This window comes from Geotrypetes seraphini, chromosome 6, assembly GCF_902459505.1.
Source record: "Geotrypetes seraphini chromosome 6, aGeoSer1.1, whole genome shotgun sequence".
In the NCBI taxonomy this organism is placed as follows: domain Eukaryota; kingdom Metazoa; phylum Chordata; class Amphibia; order Gymnophiona; family Dermophiidae; genus Geotrypetes; species Geotrypetes seraphini.
The window spans coordinates 215,103,244-215,122,081 of record NC_047089.1 but is presented as its reverse complement, the minus strand read 5'-3'; the positions used below and the strand labels follow the sequence as shown (position 1 = coordinate 215,122,081).

The 18,838-nt window shown below is 41.8% G+C and overlaps 1 protein-coding gene across 2 annotated transcripts in view; it reads left to right on the top strand.

The window, feature by feature from the left end:
• The window catches only part of UNC5D (unc-5 netrin receptor D), a 761,056-nt gene that overhangs the window by 593,790 nt on the left and 148,428 nt on the right, over positions 1–18,838 (top strand). For both annotated transcript variants that reach the window (XM_033949939.1, XM_033949938.1), the window contains 2 exons: positions 1,719–1,904; positions 11,317–11,694. In XM_033949939.1, the coding sequence (XP_033805830.1) occupies positions 1,719–1,904; positions 11,317–11,694 (564 nt within the window). The remainder of the gene's footprint in view (positions 1–1,718; positions 1,905–11,316; positions 11,695–18,838) is intronic.

Sequence of the window (18,838 nt, the reverse complement as noted above, 5' to 3'; positions counted from 1 at the left end):
ACCGGGCTGTTTGGACCCCTCAATTATCACACCGAATAGATCCATCAACTCCTTCTAAATGCTGGTCGTGTGACAATGTTGATGGGTCCTTAGAACATCTGTTATTCAACTGTAAACACCTTGGGATTTACTGGAATAAGGTGTGGGCACAATATGCTCAATCTTAGACATTTCAGAGCCTCTCTCTCTCAGAACTCTTATACTAATGTCTCATAGTTTGACTGTTCCCCTAGATAAGCATAAAGATTCTCTCCTGACAATCATGTTGTCGTTAGCAATCCAAAATGTTCTTTTTAGTTGGAAACATTGGAAAATGTTGAATACCATGCTTGGTGGAACACACTGTGTCTTCATAGTAAATATGAACGAGTTATAGCAGAAAAAAATAATGCCCTTGTAAAGTATAAGAATGTTTGGTCTCCTATACACCATTACTGTTTGAATGTGTGAATTGATATTGTATCTTCTTATTGAATTCATATAGCTCTTCTGCCACTGGAATCTGATATATCTCTACTGCACTTCCTTAGACAAGTTCTTTCTTGTCACCTCTTACTTTACCTTGATAGTATGCCTGCTTGATACTTGACTTCAATATTTTGTTTTTTCTGTACAGTACTCTCTACTGTATTTATGTTGTCCTTTGTATTATGTTTTTGGAAACTTAATAAAACATTTTTGAACTTAAAAAAAAAAAGATTTGGGGGCCATTGACAAATTATTGTAATGATTAGACATCATTTTCCACTGACAATATATTTATACATAGGGGGAGGGGGGATGGTATAAAGTTCTATCGAAGGTTTAATCAATAGATAAGAATACAATATTTATATGATATTTTTGATTGAAATTTTTGTAGGAAGGGTGGGTGGGGAGGGAATAAATTTATGTATTTACGATGACAATAGAAAGAAATTCAAGTGATGTGTAAAAGTTTTAAATGATGTAATATTGTGTACTTGTTGTAAGACGAAAAATGAATAAAGAATTTGAAGAAAAAAAAAAAAAATAACGCACAATAGAGCCAGTTAGCCACTGTGCCCCCAACTGTACATATTCAGTGGAAATAACATGTTATTTCCTATTGAATATTCACGGATAGCCAGTTAAACACTATTTCAGTGGTCAATGGTCATTTCTGATTGGCTGAATAGCGTTTAATGTCAGGGGAAATTGTGTTTATTTTCAGTAGACTCAATTGCCTCCAGTCAGTAATACGGTAGTTCTTTACTTTTCCTCAGCAACTGTATCTTGTCTTTATTTTTTTGCCTAACACAGTGACTTCTCCTCAGGTTGTGAAATATTTTACTGACACAAAAGATAAGTAATTTTCCAAACTTTCTATACAAGAGCTTCAGAGAGCAAGCAAGATTTTTCTTCAGACCACCTAGGACTCTCTCAATAAGCAAAGAAGATATCCTATGTGGTCTCAAGTAGACCTTATCTTCTGAGAACTCTTGTGTTTGTCCAAGAAGAGATAGTAATATTGGCAAAAAAATCCAGTTTTCTCTGCTATCAATTTGGCCACTTGAACTTGATATAGGCTTACAAAGTCAGATAGCAGATTCTGCAGAATATGCAATTTTAATTTACCAGTATGCTAGTGAGGTATCTAATTGTCTGGTTCCAGCCTTAGCTAGTACGGTTTTCAGATATGACTTATGAGCAATTAAGAGACTTACCATTACCTTTGCTTGTTTTTTTCCCACCTTCAGATATCGAGAGTGCCAGCGATATTGCTCTGTACTCTGGCCTGGGGGCTGCCATTATTGCTGTGGCTGTGCTCGTGGTAGGCATCACACTCTACAGAAGGAGCCAGAGTGAATATGGTGTGGATGTCATTGACTCATCTGCTCTTACGGGAGGCTTTCAGACTTTCAACTTCAAAACCGTCAGGCAAGGTTAGCCCCGCTTTCCCGCAGTCCTCCCCTCAAACCTTTACAATTTCTCCTTCACTGTGGGGAACCACAAGTACAAGGGGGCACTCGGAGAAATTAAAAGGGGGCAGGTTTAGAACAAACACTAGGAAGTTCTTTTTTACCCAGAGGGTGGTGGACACATGGAACGCGCTTCTGGAGGCTGTGATAGGCCAGAGCACGTTACAGGGCTTCAAAGAAGGTTTGGATAGGTTCCTAAAAGATAAGGGAATTGAGGGGTACAGATAGGAGTAGAGGTAGGTTATAGGAATAGTCAGGGACCACTGCACAGGTGCGGAGGCAAGTTCAAGTTGGGCCTGCTATCTGTATCTTGTTGCAAACAGAAAAGGCACAATATTCCTGGCTGTGACACCACAAAACTAAATTTTGCATAGCATTCGCTAACCTACCGTGCAATTGTAGTAAATTTTCTTTCTGTAAACTATTTCATACAATTTTACCGCAATTTAGTAAATAACGGACCTAAGTTTGTACCTGAGGCCGGAATATAATCAGAATCGGCCAATTAAAAGAGACCTTAGTAGCCAGTCAGAGATAGGTATTCACTTCCACTGAGGAAAGGAGTAATGCCCTGTGCTGTTTGCTGCAGTTAGGAGAACTAGGGTAATACGTAGATCCCAGGGGAGAGAGTGCAAAGTCAGCACGTGCACAGACAGAAGGGGGGAACGAAATCAGTGCTTATTGAGGGGGGTGAGACTCTGTGATCTAAATTCTAAGTATTATAGGTCCAGAAAATGGATAAGTAACAAAAGTTGATTCAGGATGCCATAACCCTTTGTGCCATCCCTTCCCGAGGCAGTAGAGAGTGAAGTGACTTGCTGAAGGTCGCAAGATCTCCTAATGCACCCCATGTCATCCTTTCCATACTTCATCCTCTCTGAGACCTCCCCACAAATCTGCCAAAGTACTTCACTAATGTCCTACCTCACTCAAAGCTACGCAAATTTCACCAAATTTGCAATATAATCCACTCTTGCCTTACCATGCCCCTTCTTGCCTCTCCACGGAACCAGCGGGCCTAGGATGTGAGCAGGCATCCCCTAGAAACTGGAGCTCCAGCACCACAGGATTTGTTTGGTCTGAACAAAGTGTTTTGCTGTCCGTGCCCTTCTAGAGACAGTTGCATTCTATTTCTGTGCAATAAAATCATGCCACTGGTAGTTTTTGTTTTTTTTTTTTTTGCTGACAGTGCTCTTCATACCTTGGAGGCATCCAAGATAAATTTACAATCAAATCTCTGGAGGAGGAAAGCAAGCCTACAGACTCCCCTGTGTGACCTAACCTCCAAAAACATACATAAACATCAGCATATATTATTTAACACATTCGCCTACCTATAAGTAATCACAGTTTTGTACTCTCCCTCCGCATTCAGAGAGCTCATACTTTCCTTGGGGGGGGGGGGGGTTGTTTTTTTCCCAGTTAGGTATGGAATGTATATACAATTTAAAATTTCACTAGTAAACAGAGGTCCTGATTGCCAGTCATTAATGGAAGAGTTGCTGTTACACATTGTACTTTGGCAAGAAGGAAGAATAAATAAAATATCACTCTTCGAGAAGCCCAGAGGCATAAGATAGTTAAAAGAAATTTTAAAAGAATGGGGGATTTGGTATATTTTGATAGGCCACCTCAATGTCTGTGAAGTCTCAGGGGACAAACGAGATTAAGACATGCGGAAAACTCATCCCCCCCCTACCAACTCCTTGTGTTTAAGCATTCTGATGTTCCCATGTTTTGTCAGAAAGCTCTGCCGTACTCTCCCACCACCAGATAACGAAGCTATAATCTGATAGCGTGTGCTGAGGCTTCTGTGAAAGGGAGAGGGAAAAGTTTTGAATGTTGCCTAGTGGCCTCCGGTCTGCTAAATCATTTATAGCTTTGGGGGAGGGACGGGGGTACAGTTTTGTTGTTGTTTGCTTATTTTTTAGAAAGCAAGCTCAAAATTTGGAACCCTTTCAGAGTTCAACAGCTGGTTGGAAGGAAAGTAAATGGACCACACTAGATCTGATATTAACCAAGTCAAAATTTTATTAGCAATGCCCAGAATGGTAATTAGGGAGGTAACATGGTAAATGCAAACTCATCTCAGAGAAGACAGGAGATTCTGCCTTCCTGGATTGTGGAAGGCAAAGAAACAAACAAAGAAGATGAACGGTTGGTGCTCGATCTCCTTTAGTAGATAATATGACATTGACTCGACACGATCGTGTTTCAGCCTAAAAAGGCCTGCCTCAGGAGTCTGATATTATGACCTGAGGAGAATGATATTTGGGGATTTACGAACATGTGATACTTCTCTTTTAGTCTTTAAAAAGACTTTTATTTGTTTGTCTGTCGGCAAAAAAAGACGTTATGATTATTTGAGGTAAAACAAGGTTCATGTGTCCATCTTGTAACCCACATATAGTGGCCGAAGGCAAACCTACGATCCCCGATGAAAACAAAACTAATAAAGGACATTGAGCACCAACTAGTCATCTTCTTTGTTTGTTTCTTTGAATGCAAACTCATCTACATAATAACATGGTAGATGGTGGCAGAGAGATACTGAAATAGGCTTTCTAGTCTACCTGGCAAGGTGGTTAGAGATGTACCTGTCACTGCAGGCTATGCCGGATCAGTGCCTTTATTTAGGGTTGTCAATGCTCTTGCAGGTTATTTCCACCTCATCTTTTTAGAAGTACAAAGAAATCATGTTGCTGCTATTAGGAGTTGAAGTATTGCCTTAGTGTGCTTGGTTTCCATCCTTTTACCATTAAAGGATCCTCTATATTACACTGCCACATTCATATCATGTCCCTATAATTTTACAAGTTCCTTTCCCCTTCCAGGCATTTACACATCTGTGTCATCTTTCCCCTTTCTTCTAGCCTAAACTTATAAGTCCTCAAGTCTCTTCTCTCATATTTTTGAGTGCAACTACAGCACCATTTTGGTTCTTTTCCTCTGTACCGACTCCAGCCTCTTCATATCTTTACTGAGATACAGCACCAAAACTAACCAAAATAGTCAGGTGAAGCCTCACTTATAGCCTTTTAAAGGAACATTATCACATTCTACGTTCTGATACTTTTGCCTTTCTCTATGCAGTCCACCAGCCATCTGGCTCTGGCGACCACCTTATAACACTGTTTAGTTATCCTGAGATCATCAAACACTATTATATTGAGGTCTCTCTCCTGGTTCGTGTGCATCAGCCTTCCCCCACCCCCATCACATACAGTTCCCTGGGAGTTCTGTACCCTGAATGCATCACTCTGTACTTTTTTTTTTCCATTAAAGTTTAACTGCCAAGCACTTGATCAAACCTCTAGTGCTTCTTATTTTAGAGCACTTTTCATTTGTCTGCTCCCTCAGGGGTGTCCACTCTTAAAGATCTTTATAGCATCTGCAAAAAAGACAAACTTTGCTTTCTCACCCTTCCAACAATATTGCTCACATCTGTGATGGAATAAAACCGTTCTCTAAGGCAATTATCTGCTCACCTTTCTCTCTTCTAAGTGACCACCACTGCCTTCTTTGTCTGTTAGAGATTTTTAATCCATTTCAGAATGCTAAGACCTATTCCCCCGGCTGCTCAGTTTACTCATAAGTAGGGCTGTGTTCTTCAGCGCACTTCATGGTGTCTTGTGTGGGGGCGGGGGTAGAAAAGCACCGCATCCTAAGATGTGTCTTACTTGGCCCCAAGGCTCTGTTCACTTTCATATTTCATATATAGTCCTCCAGGAACTTTGTCTACACCATTTTAAAACCCAGCAACTGCTACGCAAACTGCAATTATCACATCATCTGGCAACGAGTTCCAGAGCTTAACTATTCTGTGAGTGGAAAAAAAAAAAAAATCCTCCTATTTGTTTTAAAGGTATTTCCAGGTAACTTCACTGAGTGTCCCAGTAGTCTTTGTAAATTTTGAAAGAGTAATAAAATCAGTTCGCTTTTACCCATACTACACCACTCAGGATTTTGTAGACCTCAGCCGTCTCTTTTCCATACTGAAGAGCCTTAACCTCTTTAGCCTTTCTTCATATGAGAGGAGTTCCTTCCTCTTTATCATTGTGGTTGCTCTTCTTTGAACCTTGTCTAAGTCAGCTATATCTTTTTTGAGATATAGCGACCAGAGCTGAGCGCAATACTCAAGGTGAAGTCACACCACTGAGTGATACAGAAGCCTTATAATATTTTTGGCCTTATTTATCATCCCTTTCCTAATAATTCCTAGCATCTTCTTTGCGTCACCACTGCCCATTGGGTGGAAGGTTTCAGTGTATTGCCTAAGACGACACCTAGATCTTTTTCTTGGGCGCTCACCCCTAAAGGTGCACCCCAGCATCTGGTATGATTTGCATTCTTCTTCCTAACGTGCATCACTTTGCATTTGTCCACATTAAGGCCACCTTTTACAAAGGTGTGCTAAGCGTTTTAGCGCGGATTTAGCATGTGCTAAATCAACGCGTGCGCTAACCGTTAACCGTCCGTAGGATAGCATGCACGTGTTAGCATTTAGCGCGTGTTCAGCGTGCGCTAAAAAGCTTAGCGCACCTTTGTAAAAGAGGGGGTAAATGTTGTCTGCCATTGGATGCCCCGTCTTCCAGTTTCTTAAGGTCATCTTGCAATTTTTCACAGTCTGCATGTGTTTTAACAACTTTGAAGAGTGTAGTATCATTTGCAACTTTAATCACCTCACTTGTTGTTCCAATTTCCAGATCATGTATGAATGTTAAACAGCACCAATCCCAGCACAGATCCCTGTAATGCTCCTCTTTCATTGAAAGAAGGTTCATAGACAACCCCGTGAAAGACAAAGGCGCGTGCCGACAACTGAGCGCAAGACGGAGGCGCGCGCCGAAGAAAATTACAGTTTTTAGGGGCTCCGACGGGGGGGGGTTGTTGGGGAGCCCCCCCAGTTTACTTAATAGAGATCGCGCCGGCGTTGTGGGGGGTTTGGGGGGTTGTAACCCTCCACATTTTACTGTAAACTTAACTTTTTCCCTAAAAACAGGGAAAAAGTGAAGTTTTCAGTAAAATGTGGGGGGTTACAACCCCCCACGCCCCCCACAACGCGGCGCGATCTCTATTAAGTAAAGTGGGGGGTTTCCCCCCCACGCCCCCCCCGTCGGAGCTGTAAAAACAGTAATTTTTTGCGGCGCGCACCTCCACGCTGCGCTCAATTGTCTGCGCGCACCTTTGTCCCAGCAAGCTTTTGACCTGACACCTTGAAAGAAAGGCCATTTGGCCCTACCCTTTGTTTTCTGCCCAATAACTAATTCCTAATCCACAACGGAACATTGCCTCCTCTCCCATAACTCTAATTTTTCTCAGGAGTTTCTCATGAGGAACTTTGTTAAAAGTTTTCTAAAATCTAGATATACTGCGTCAGCTAGCTCACCTTTATCCATGTGTTTGTTCACAGTTTCAAAGAAATGAAACAAGTTGGTGAGGCAAGACTTTCCTCGGCTGAACTCATGCTGACTCTGACTCACTGAGCCATGTTTGTCTACATGTTCTGTAATTGTATTCATTATAATAGTTTCCATTATATTGCCTGGAGCTGAAGTCTGGCTTACTGGTCTGTAATTTCCCGGATCATCCCTGAAACCCTTTTTAAAAATCAGCATTATATTGGTCACCCTCCAATCTTTAGATAATATGGGTTATTTTAATGACAGATTACAGATCACTAACAGCAGCTCAGCAATTTCATTTTGAGTTATTTCAAGTTTCAAGTTTATTCATGTTTTTGATTAAACGCTTATTCTAAGGTACAAAGCGTTGTACAAAGAGTAAAAAAATAAAAGGACACTAACATTTTAAAAAATTAAATATACATTATACAATATAGGACATACTTGGGTAACTGCTTTTTAAAGCCACAAGAAACAATAGGAAAGAGGGGGAGAACTACAATTTTAAAGAAAAAGTACATAGAAGGAAAGTACATAAGGGGAGTGGAAAGAAAAGGATTGCTGGCAAAGATATATGTCAAATTTGGAAAAACTGCTAAAATTGATAAGTAATACATTTTAAAAAGAAAGCTCTTTAAGCTGCTTTTAAATTTCTGCAAATATTGTTCCATTCTTAGATATAGGGGAAGAGAATTCCAAGTCATTGGAGCAGTTACAGAAAAAATAAGAGCACGGCGAGTTCCGATTATTTTTAGGGATGAGACGTTAAGGGTAAACTGTGAAATAGATCTAAGAACTCTCGTGGGGTCATACGGTATCAATAGTCTGTCTAAAAATGCTGGGGCGTTGGTTTGTATAGTCTTGAAAACTAGAAGAGCAATTTTATATGTTACACTATGTGTGACAGGCAACCAATGAGCTTTTTGTAGTAACGGAGTGACGTGGTCAAATTTTTTAGAGCCTGAAATTCAGTACCCTGGAGTATATACCATCCAGACCAGGTGATTTATCACTGTTTAACTTGTCAATTAGGCTCAGTACGTCTTCCTGGCTCACCAAGATTTCTTTGAGTTCCTCCATATTGCCACCTTTGGAAACCATTTTTGTTTCAGGTATGGCTCTTACATATTCTGTAAAGGCTGAAACAAATAATTCATTCAGTCTCTCTGCAATGGATAAGAAATTGTAGATTGCAGTATTTTCTATTGACCATATAATAAAAAAGGAGGGCAAAAATACTTCCCATCATAATCAGTTTATTTAAGATAATCTATGCAACCAGCAGAAATAGGGGATAAGTTTCCTGTTACTCATTATAACACATTACCTTCCCACTCAGGAAATGCAATGACCTGCATAGTCACTTTGCCACATGAGGCATGCACAGAATTTTGACTGCATTATTAAATATGGAAAATATGGCCGGCAAATATTCCACCCTAATTCTTTTGATCCCAGGAGACTGCTTAAATGAAAAATTAGGCATTGTGTTATGCATAGATAATTATCATGTTATGTTAGCGTTATGCATTCAGAGGACAGACTTCTATTTCCTCTTGAGGACTACAAGAATAGTGATTTGTTTTAGGTCAGGGAAGTTTCACTGCCACCAGTTACTGACAGTGTATGAGATAACGACTTTTATGGTATTACCACAAAGGACTAATTTCTAGCATTAAAGACTTTGGCATGACAAGCAAATTATTTCATAGATCCTTTAATAGGATAATTATTTACTTACAGATTTCTTTTTTTTTTTTTTTACTTTACAAACTAGGTTTCCATCAAAGGTGCAGTGGAATCATAGAAGGCATCATTTCTTTTCAATGGACAACTTCTTGGAAGAATTTGAAGTGTGGGTGGGTGGTGAGAATCTCAAATCCCATATTAACATTCATGATCTACAGATATCAAGCATTGAAGCAAACCGTCTAGAAAACAGCAGTTGGTTCAGGCTCCAAACCCTAAAGGTGATCTGAATGCAGATTAATTTTTTTTCGTATCACAGTGGATGCTGTGTGGCCATTTTTCATGTTTTCTAAAACCTTGACTGAAATATCAATGGTAACTTCAAACTGATATATGATGATAGGTTTGGTTAAAGACCTTTCACGGGATCTTTAGCTAAAGAATTGCAATTTCTTTCTGCTGTTTCTCTCTGGATGTGAAGTGAATCATATAAGTGAAACTGTTTCTCATGCAGAAGGAACAAGGGGTTGGTGGAATAGGAAACAACATTATTCCATCATGGAATCCAATTGAACATATTTTCACTCAGTGCTACAGTTGTTTACAACGGCAAATTCTTAAAATCTCTAAAATGAATCTGTAAGGGCTCCTTTTATCAAGCCGCGCGTGACTTTTCATCATGCGCTAACTCCCGCGCTGGCTAAAAACTACCGCCTGCTCAAGAGGAGGCAGTAGCAGCTAGCGTGGCCGGTGGTTTAACGCACGCTATTACGCACGTTAAACCGCTAGCACGGCTTGATAAAAGGAGCCCTAAATCTGCTTCACACAACGAGTGGTGGACGCTTGGAACGCACTCCCGGAGGAGGTCGTGATGGAGATCCATCTGGGATTCAGGGCAAGTTGGATGCACACCCTCTCGCAAATCACATTGAGGGGATACGAGTAAACAAGGTTTCTCAACAGGGAACACCTGGCTGGCCTTCGCGAGTGAGGGTCGCCGCGCGGATGGACCTAGGGTCTGATCCGGCGAAGCATTCTTATGTTCTTATGTTCTTATCATTTCAGAATCTGATACTGTTCTTTTTGGTTAACTTTTATTTCTGTATTTGACATGTTTTGCCCCAACACAGTCTTTTTTGAATGTGCAATGTGGCCATGTTTGGGCACCTTGAATAATAATGCCTTTCTCGTAAATCTGTTGTTCTGCTCTGCTTTGCCGGTGATGTTCTGTTGACAATTTCTCAGCCAACCAACAAAGTTTGGGGCAGTCTCCATTGAGGCTTTATACTTAGTCCAGTGATTTTTTTTCCACTTTTTTCATTCCATATTTTTCTGACAGAATGAAAAAAGTGAAAATCGCTGGACTAAATGTACAGCCCTCAATGGAGACTGCCACAACCTTGTTTGGTTGGGCTCAGTGGCGTAGTAAGGAAGGGCGGGGTTGTTGGACCATCCGTGTGCCATCTCAATGGGGGCATGGCATCTCTCTGCCCCGCCACACCACACCATGCTCATGCCATCCCTCCCCCACCCCGTACCACTGTAGACCTTTGCCAGCACAAACTTCTCCTGCCTGTTGCTTGTGCCGGCCTGAATCATTTCTGGGTCGTGGGGGCCAGGAAGTGACATCAGAGAAAAAACCCAACGCTGGCATGAGTGACATGCTGGAGAAGCCGCTCACGCTGGCAAAGATTTACAGAGGTGCATGTGGGGGAGGGAGAGTGCAAGTGCAGAGTGGGGATAGGAAGATGCGGGGGGAGGAGTAAGGGCGCGGGGGGTTCCACTGCCCTGAGCACCTCCTACCTTTGCTACACCACTGGTTGGGCTGAGAACCTTTCAGTGCCCCCTCGTATGATGGCAAGGTTCTGAGAAATTGCAAAATAGCATTAATCCAGCCATAGATGGGTGTGCCTAGTGAACAGGGCTGTGGAATCACTACACCAGACCTTCAGCTCTGAATCCTTTATTTTTCTAGTCTGACCCCGAATCAATCTTGTACCTGGACTCCTACTCTGTATGGTAAATCTAAGAGAAATTTGATTAATGACAGAAACATGAGTTATTTCTTTATGTTAAAAATTAGGCCTAATAGACCACAACATATATTTATTTGAAAAATGAACAGAGGCCAAACAAAAAAATAATAATAATTGCTGTCAGTTTTTGTGTAGAAGCTGGAGTCAGAGCTTTTTTTTAACCAATTCTAACTCTTGACTCCACACAGAATTGCTTATGACTCTGACTCTGAGTTGATTACTAAATCAGTATTTTCCTTTTGACAGGTAATTCCCTTCTTCTGAACTCTTCCATGCAGCCAGACCTAACAGTGAGCAGGACATACAGTGGACCCATCTGCTTTCAGGACCCCCTAGACAAGGAACTGATGACTGAGTCTTCAATCTTCAACCCTTTGACAGACATCAAAGTAAAAGTGCAGAGTTCATTCATGGTTTCCCTAGGAGTAACAGAGAGAGTGGAGTATCATGGCAAGGCACACTCTGGGACATTCCCCAACAGAACTAGCCAAGGTTTTGGCACACTGCACACCAGAAATAAAACACCATACATCCAAAATCTCTCATCCATCCCATCAAGGCCTGACCTGAGGATATCCAACATTTTTGGTCACCATGGGGGGAGACTGATGATGCCAAACACAGGTGGGTCTGTTAAAACTTTGGTCTGATGTCAACATTCGTGGACTCTTTTTGTCAGTCTTGCCAACTTTGTAGGCAGTGACACCTTCACATTCAAGGAAAGAACATAAGACCATAAAAATAGCCATACTGGATCAAACCAATGGCCTATCTAGCCCAGTATCCTGCCAAGTATCCTGCCCAGTATCCTGCCCAGTATCTAGCCAATCCAGGTCACAACTACCTGACAGAAACCCAGAGAGTAGCAATCTTCCATGCTACAGATCCCCGGGCAAACCGTGGTTTATTCTGCCAAATCTACTGGGCCTTTGGAAGAAGGAATATTGTTTTTATTAGTCTGTTTCCACAGAAGATTGGACCTTTGAGGAAAGTATTATATGCTGAAGCATGGACCCTGTTGGATCCTGTCTATACTAATTGCTTTACAAAGGAAAGCCCCGGACACATAACCCCACTCTGTTCTGCCTCCGGCCCTGCCCAGTTCTGCTCCCGGCCTCGCCCTAAACAAGCCTCATCTCTTCTGCGACAAGTTCCCAGTCATACCTGGAGGGCCTGGAGCATGTGCAGATGTGTGTGACATTATCAGAGGCCCTCCATATGCAGCCAGAGTTCATCAGGGCTTTCCAAATCCCAGACAAATGCCAGGTTTTGAAGCCCACTCCAAGAGGACATGTGGTAACCCTAAGTTGTACATATATCATTTGCTGCAATCATGGTTGACAATTGTGAATGATACTGAGTTTTATCTGACCCACTCCTTTTTGTGGTTTGGGTACCTGAAGTAAACCATAGATTGCCCTGGGAATGGTAGCAAGGACTGAATATTTTGTGAAATGGTGACTGTAGCCTAAACCTCTATCAACACAACGCAGGTACCTTAAGTGAAAACAAAAAAGGAGAGGGGACATATGCCCACATAAAAGGTAATCAAACCATAAAAAGGAGTGGGTCAGGTAAAATTCAGTATCCATACGACCTTTATTATCATTCACAGTTGTCAGTCTTGACTGCAGCAGATGATATATGTACAACATCAACTGAGATGTAAACAATTGGTCCAAGTTTCGGCATATAAGGCCTTCCTCGGGAGTCCAATTTTCTGTAGTAACAGACTAATAAAGACAATACAGTCAAACCTTGGTTTGTGAGCATGCTTGTAATCCAAAGCGCTCGTATATCAGAGCGAATTTCTCCATAGGAAATAATGGAAACTCGGACAATTTGTTCCATGACCCAAAAACTTTAATACAAAATGCTATATGTAATCGTATTGCAAGACTTTGCTCGTTTAGAACAGTCACTACACTCCTACAGCGTCAGAGAGAGAAGAGCCATCGGCTCAGTTGTGATGTGTGTATACTGTAATAATAATAATAACAGCTTATATACCGCAATACCATGAAGTTCTATGCGGTTTACAGAAGATTAAGCAAAGGTAACAAATTGAATTGACTTTAAGAGGGTATGTAACCTATATGTACTTGTATTGCAAGACATTGTTTGTACATCAAGTTAAAATTTAATCAAATGTTTTGCTTGTCTTGCAAAACACTTGCAAACCAAGTTACTTGTAATCCAAGGTTTTACTGTATTCCTTTTTCCAAAAGCCCAGTAGAGTTGGCAGAATAAACCATTTCAGAAAATATTCAGTCCTTTCTGCTTTATTGGCATAAAGCAACAGATATGTTCATCAGGTACCCATTTAGGGGCATTTTTTTTATTTTTATTTTTTTTTACTAAGATTACATAAGAATTGCCATACTAGGACAGATAGAAGGTTCATCAAGTACAGCAACCTGTATCTGATAGTGGCCAACCCAGGTCCCGAGTACCTAGCTAGATCCCAAGTAGTAAAACAGATTCTATGCTGCTCATCCTAGGAATAAGCAGTGGATTTCCCCAAGCCATGTCAATAATGTCCTATGGACTTCTCTTTTAGGAAATTATCCAAACCTTTTTTAAACCCCGATAACCCTACATTCTATGGCAACGAATTCCAGAGTTTAATTACACGTTGTGCTAAGAATTAATTACACAATGTGCTAAAAAATGGAATTAGTGCATTATAACATGGAACTTTCCTGTGCACTAAGCCCATTTTGAGCAGGTCCTTAAAGTAGAGCTTTTTTCTTTTTTTTCCAGAACCCACGCTAATCTGCAAAAATACTAATATGGGAGCACTTAGCACCTCCTAACTGATTCCTATGTAGAAAGAGCTAAGCGTTCGTGCATTAAATCAGCATTATTCAATTAGCACAAGCTAACGCAAACATACTTGCTAGATAATGTATCAATGCCCATTCCCTGCCCATGATGCACCCCCCAGCCCCCCCAAAAAATTAAACAAAAATACATTCCTAATGATTGTTGTGTGCTGGCAGATAAATTACTACAAAATACGTTAGTGATTTGCATTAAGCCTTTCATGTCTCATTAATCCCCAGATTCTATATACTGAATCTGGTGCCCAAGTCTTGACTAACGAGTGCTTAACCATCACTAATTGGGTGCTAACAACCAATTATAGAAGGCAATTGACAATCATTAAATATTGCATGCTCATCGGACTTCAAGCTATTCTGTAAGGTAGGGTTCCTAACTAACAGCATATAACTCAAAAGGGGGTGTGGCCACAGGTCTGTCAGGGGTGTTCTGAAAAGTTTCACATGTGGTTATAGAATACTGTCTCAGGGGCCTAACTTAGGTGCCAGCATTTATACCAGGTTTCAGCAGGTGTAAGTCTAGCACCTGAAGTTAGGCGTGAGAATTTGCATTATGTGCTACTCTATGAAGAGCTTGCGCCCTTTATAGAATAGCGCTTAGGCCCAGATTTTATAAACTGCGCCTGAAGTTAGGCACCTAGATTGGCAGACCTAGCCAGTCTAGGCGCTTAGCTTAATTAGCGCTATTAATGAACAATAATTGGCAAAAAATAAAATTAATTGGGTGGTAGATGCCTAACTCCATAGGCATCTATCACTTTTGGATAGGCGCCTAGCCCAAGGTGCCTACCAGGGTTCATAGTCTGTCCCGCACGAGACACCAGCGCGCTGACAATCCAGCGCTGACAATTCGATGCAAGAAAGAAGCGTGCCAGGGAAAAACTTAATTTTAAAGAACTTCGAAGAAGGGTGTGAGTGGGGAACCCCCCACTTTACTGCATTGTGTTCGTGCTGCTGTTGGGGGGGGGGGGTTTGAGGGGTTGGAATCCTGCATTATAGAGAAAACAGAACTTTTTCTGATTTTTTTCGGGAAAAGTTCCGTTTTCTCTATAATGTGGGGGGTTGCACCCCCCACACCCCCCCCCCCAACGGCAGCGCTAACACGATGCAGTAAAGTGGTGGGGTACACTCCCCGTCGGAGCTCTTTATAACAAAGTTTTCCCGCGGCGCGCTTCTTTCTCATGCCGAATTGTCAGCACTAGCTTGTCGGCGCGCTGGTGTCTGGTACGCGATTATCCCGTCACCACCTACCAGAATGTAGGCATAGTTAGAGGCTAATCATGGGCAGATCTTGGGTGTGTTTTGTGTCTGGCATGTCTAGGCATATAAATTGAGCAGGCATTAATAGATACCTAAATTAGGTGCCAGTATTTAGGTCAAGAAAACCCTGGCATAAATAAGGGGCACCTAAGCTTTTGATGCCTAATGGTGCCTAAGTCCAGTTCTATAAATTGGATTCTATAACTGGTGCCTAACTGAAGATTGTTCTATGTCATGTTCCATGGCGCCTACCTTTTAGATGCCATTTACAGAATGAAAGCCCTAGTGCAATGTCTCATAAACTTTGCGAAGCCACAGCACACTAAAGCTCGAGGGCATCCGGATTACGCGGATGTCAACCTGATGATGTCATGCACATGTGTGATGTCACCACATCGATTTGTGCACGTGCGTGAAGGCCCTCCAGATGGGGTCACAAGCCGCCAGTGAAAAATGCTGGAAGGGAAGAGGTGTGGACGGGAGGAGAGGTGCCCGAGAGGTGCTGGCACTGGCTGACTGCCAAAATCTCAAAAAACCCACACTGCTGACAAGTATTGGGGGGACTGCCACACTCATTCAAACAAAAATCAAATCATAAAAAATAATAAATAACTTGTAAAGAAAAACAAACCTCAATACAGTGGTTCCTGGGCCGCAAGGCACCCAAAGGAGCCTGTGTCGTCACGGGAATGAAAAACACTCCACAACATGAATATGATTCAATCATTCAAAATAGAAGAATTTTCAATACAGTGAACTTGTCGTATTCAGGGCTCCACACTGATAAACTCATATATGGAAACCACAATAGTGAAAACATAATAGAAGTCCAAAGAAATACGTTGCAGCTGGCATGAAACCCATATAGGTTTACTGAGAGCACTGTCCAGAACTAAATATATCCAAAAACACTTTTCTTGATTAACTGGAACAGATTTTCTAGGGCACAGCCATTGAATTCAGCTCTGTCGTCTTTTCATGTTGTGAAGTTTTTTTTTTTTCATTCCAGTGATGATACAGGCTTTTTTGGGTACCTTGCGGCCCAGGAACTACTGTGTTGAGGATTGTTTTCCTCCACAAGTTATTTATTATTTTTTTATGATTTGATTTTTGTTTGAATGATTGTGTCAGTACCCCCTCAATACTTGTCAGCAGTGTGGGTTTTTTGATGTTTTGGTTTGTGCTTTAAGACAGTGGTTCCCAACCCTGTCCTGGAGGACCACCAGGCTAATCGGGTTTTCAGGGTAGCCCTAATGAATATGCATGGAGCAGATTTGCTAGCCTGTCACTTCCATTATATGCAAATCTCTCTCATGCATATTCATTAAGACTAGCCTGAAAACCCGATTGGCCTGCTGGTCCTCCAGGACAGGGTTGAGAACAACTGCTTTAAGCTATACCACTGCTCCCATTTTTTTATTTTGTTACTGGCTGACTGCCTTCTCGCAGTCAGCTGGCGTCGGCACCTTTCCCCCCCCCCAGCATCTCGCGGCACACCCAGAATCTTGCCGCAGCACACAGTTTGCAATACACTGCCTTAGTGCCTTTTTTTTTTCAGTGCCCATTTTTGATTGCCATTTACTGAATCTGGTTCTAAGTGCTTTAGTACTTAATGAAGTTTAGTAAAAGGGCCTCTTAGTTCTTTGGTGCATAATGCTTACGTTGTTCAAATCGATCCAGTGTATATCCACCAAACAAAACTGATAACACTTGGTACTCTTTTTACTAAGGTGCGCTAGAGTTTTTAGCGCGCGCATAAGATTAGCGCGCGCAAACCACGCGCTAAATGAAAAATACTAATGCAAGCTCTATAGAGGCGTTAGCGTTTAACATGCGTGGCATTGTAGCACGTGCTAAGCGTGCTCTAAAACCGCGAGCACACCTTAGTAAAAGGAGCCCTTGGTGTATTCCAAACGAGACATTCTAATGCAATAGTTAAATTGCCAACACACCATCATGATGTAACATGACCTTCCATGAGTTCCCTCCATAGCAGTGACTAAGCCAGATCTTTCTCTAGGCCTCCAGGTCAAATGATTTGCGATCGATCATGCATTGTTAGAGAGTGAAGCCTATACAACTGAAAAACTGCAGCTTTCAGCCACCAAATGTAATCTGTCCAGAGCAAAGTTTTAACTTGCCATTAGCCAATTACCTGCTCAAACAGCCCTGCATAAAACTGTCTGTTACAGAGAATGGGGCTGCCTAAAAGAGCTTACGCTACTTGAGTTGCTTATGTCAAGCTACGGCATGCAATAATGAAAAATGGGACTTAAATGGACCCTATTAATATTGTGAAATACGTGGCTTTGTCACCATGGTGCACACAATAAAGAATACATTCATCAAACTTGTAGATAGGGGGAAAAATAGCACACAGGAAAGAAATTGGAATTCAATGTTCTTGAAAATGATGTGTCTGAAGCAGGGCTGCTGCTGCTGTCAAAGGGATGGTAGCAGTGTGACTTATTGTGAATATGGTATCTTCTTTATAATCCATGTTCAGTCTCTGGCAATGAGCCAACTGCTTAACTCTCATTGACTAGGGTATCAATTTCCTTGTTTAGTGCTTTTCCGTGTCCCCTCCTATGGATGGAAGCTTTTGCTGAGAAAACAACATCATAAGAACATAAGAAACGCCTTCACCGGATCAGACCTAGGTCCATCTTGTCCGGCGATCCGCACACGCGGAGGCCCAGTTAGGTGCTCCTTGGAGTTTCAGGCTATGACCTCTTGTCCGTGTCACGTCTGAAAATGTCAGTAATGCTTCTTCCTGGTCTATTATGTCAAATCCTTTTAATATTTTAAAAGTCTCTATCAAATCCCCTCTCAATCTTCTCTTTTCGAGGGTGAACAGTCCCAGTTTTCTGAGGCGTTCCTGGTAGCTCAAATTCTCCATACCTTTGACTAGTTTCGTGGCTTGCCTCTGCACCCTCTCCAGCAGAGTTATATCTTTCTTGAGGTATGGAGACCAGTATTGGACACAGTATTCTAAGTGTGGTCTGACCATTGCTCTGTAAAGTGGCATTATGACGTCCTCCGACCTACTCGTGATCCCCTTTTTAATCATACCCAACATCCTGTTAGCTTTCTTTGCTGCCGCCGCGCATTGAGCCGATGGTTTTAGGGTTCTGTCTATCATGACCCCCAAGTCCCTTTCTTGTTCGCATTCGGTTAATGTCACTCCCAATAATCTATATTCCTGTTCTTTGTTCTTCTTTCCCAGATGCATCACCTTGCATTTGTCTATATTGAAATTCATTTGCCACTTTATCGCCCATTTTTCCAGCTGATTCAGATCCTTCTGAAGATCCTCGCAGTCCCTTGGAGAGCCAACCCCCCGACATAGCTTTGTATCATCTGCAAACCTTATTATATTGCACGTCGTTCCCTCCTCAAGGTCATTTATAAAAATATTGAACAAGATGGGCCCAAGAACCGAGCCCTGGGGCACGCCACTAGTCACCTTCTCCCAATCCGAGAATTTCCCATTTATGATCACCCTCTGTTTTCTGTTCTCTAGCCATTTGCCGATCCATCTGTGCACTTCTCTTCCTATTCCATGACTTAGTAATTTACTCATAAGCCTTGCGTGCGGGACCTTGTCAAACGCCTTCTGGAAGTCCAAGTAAATTATGTCCACCGGGTCTCCACTGTATACCTTC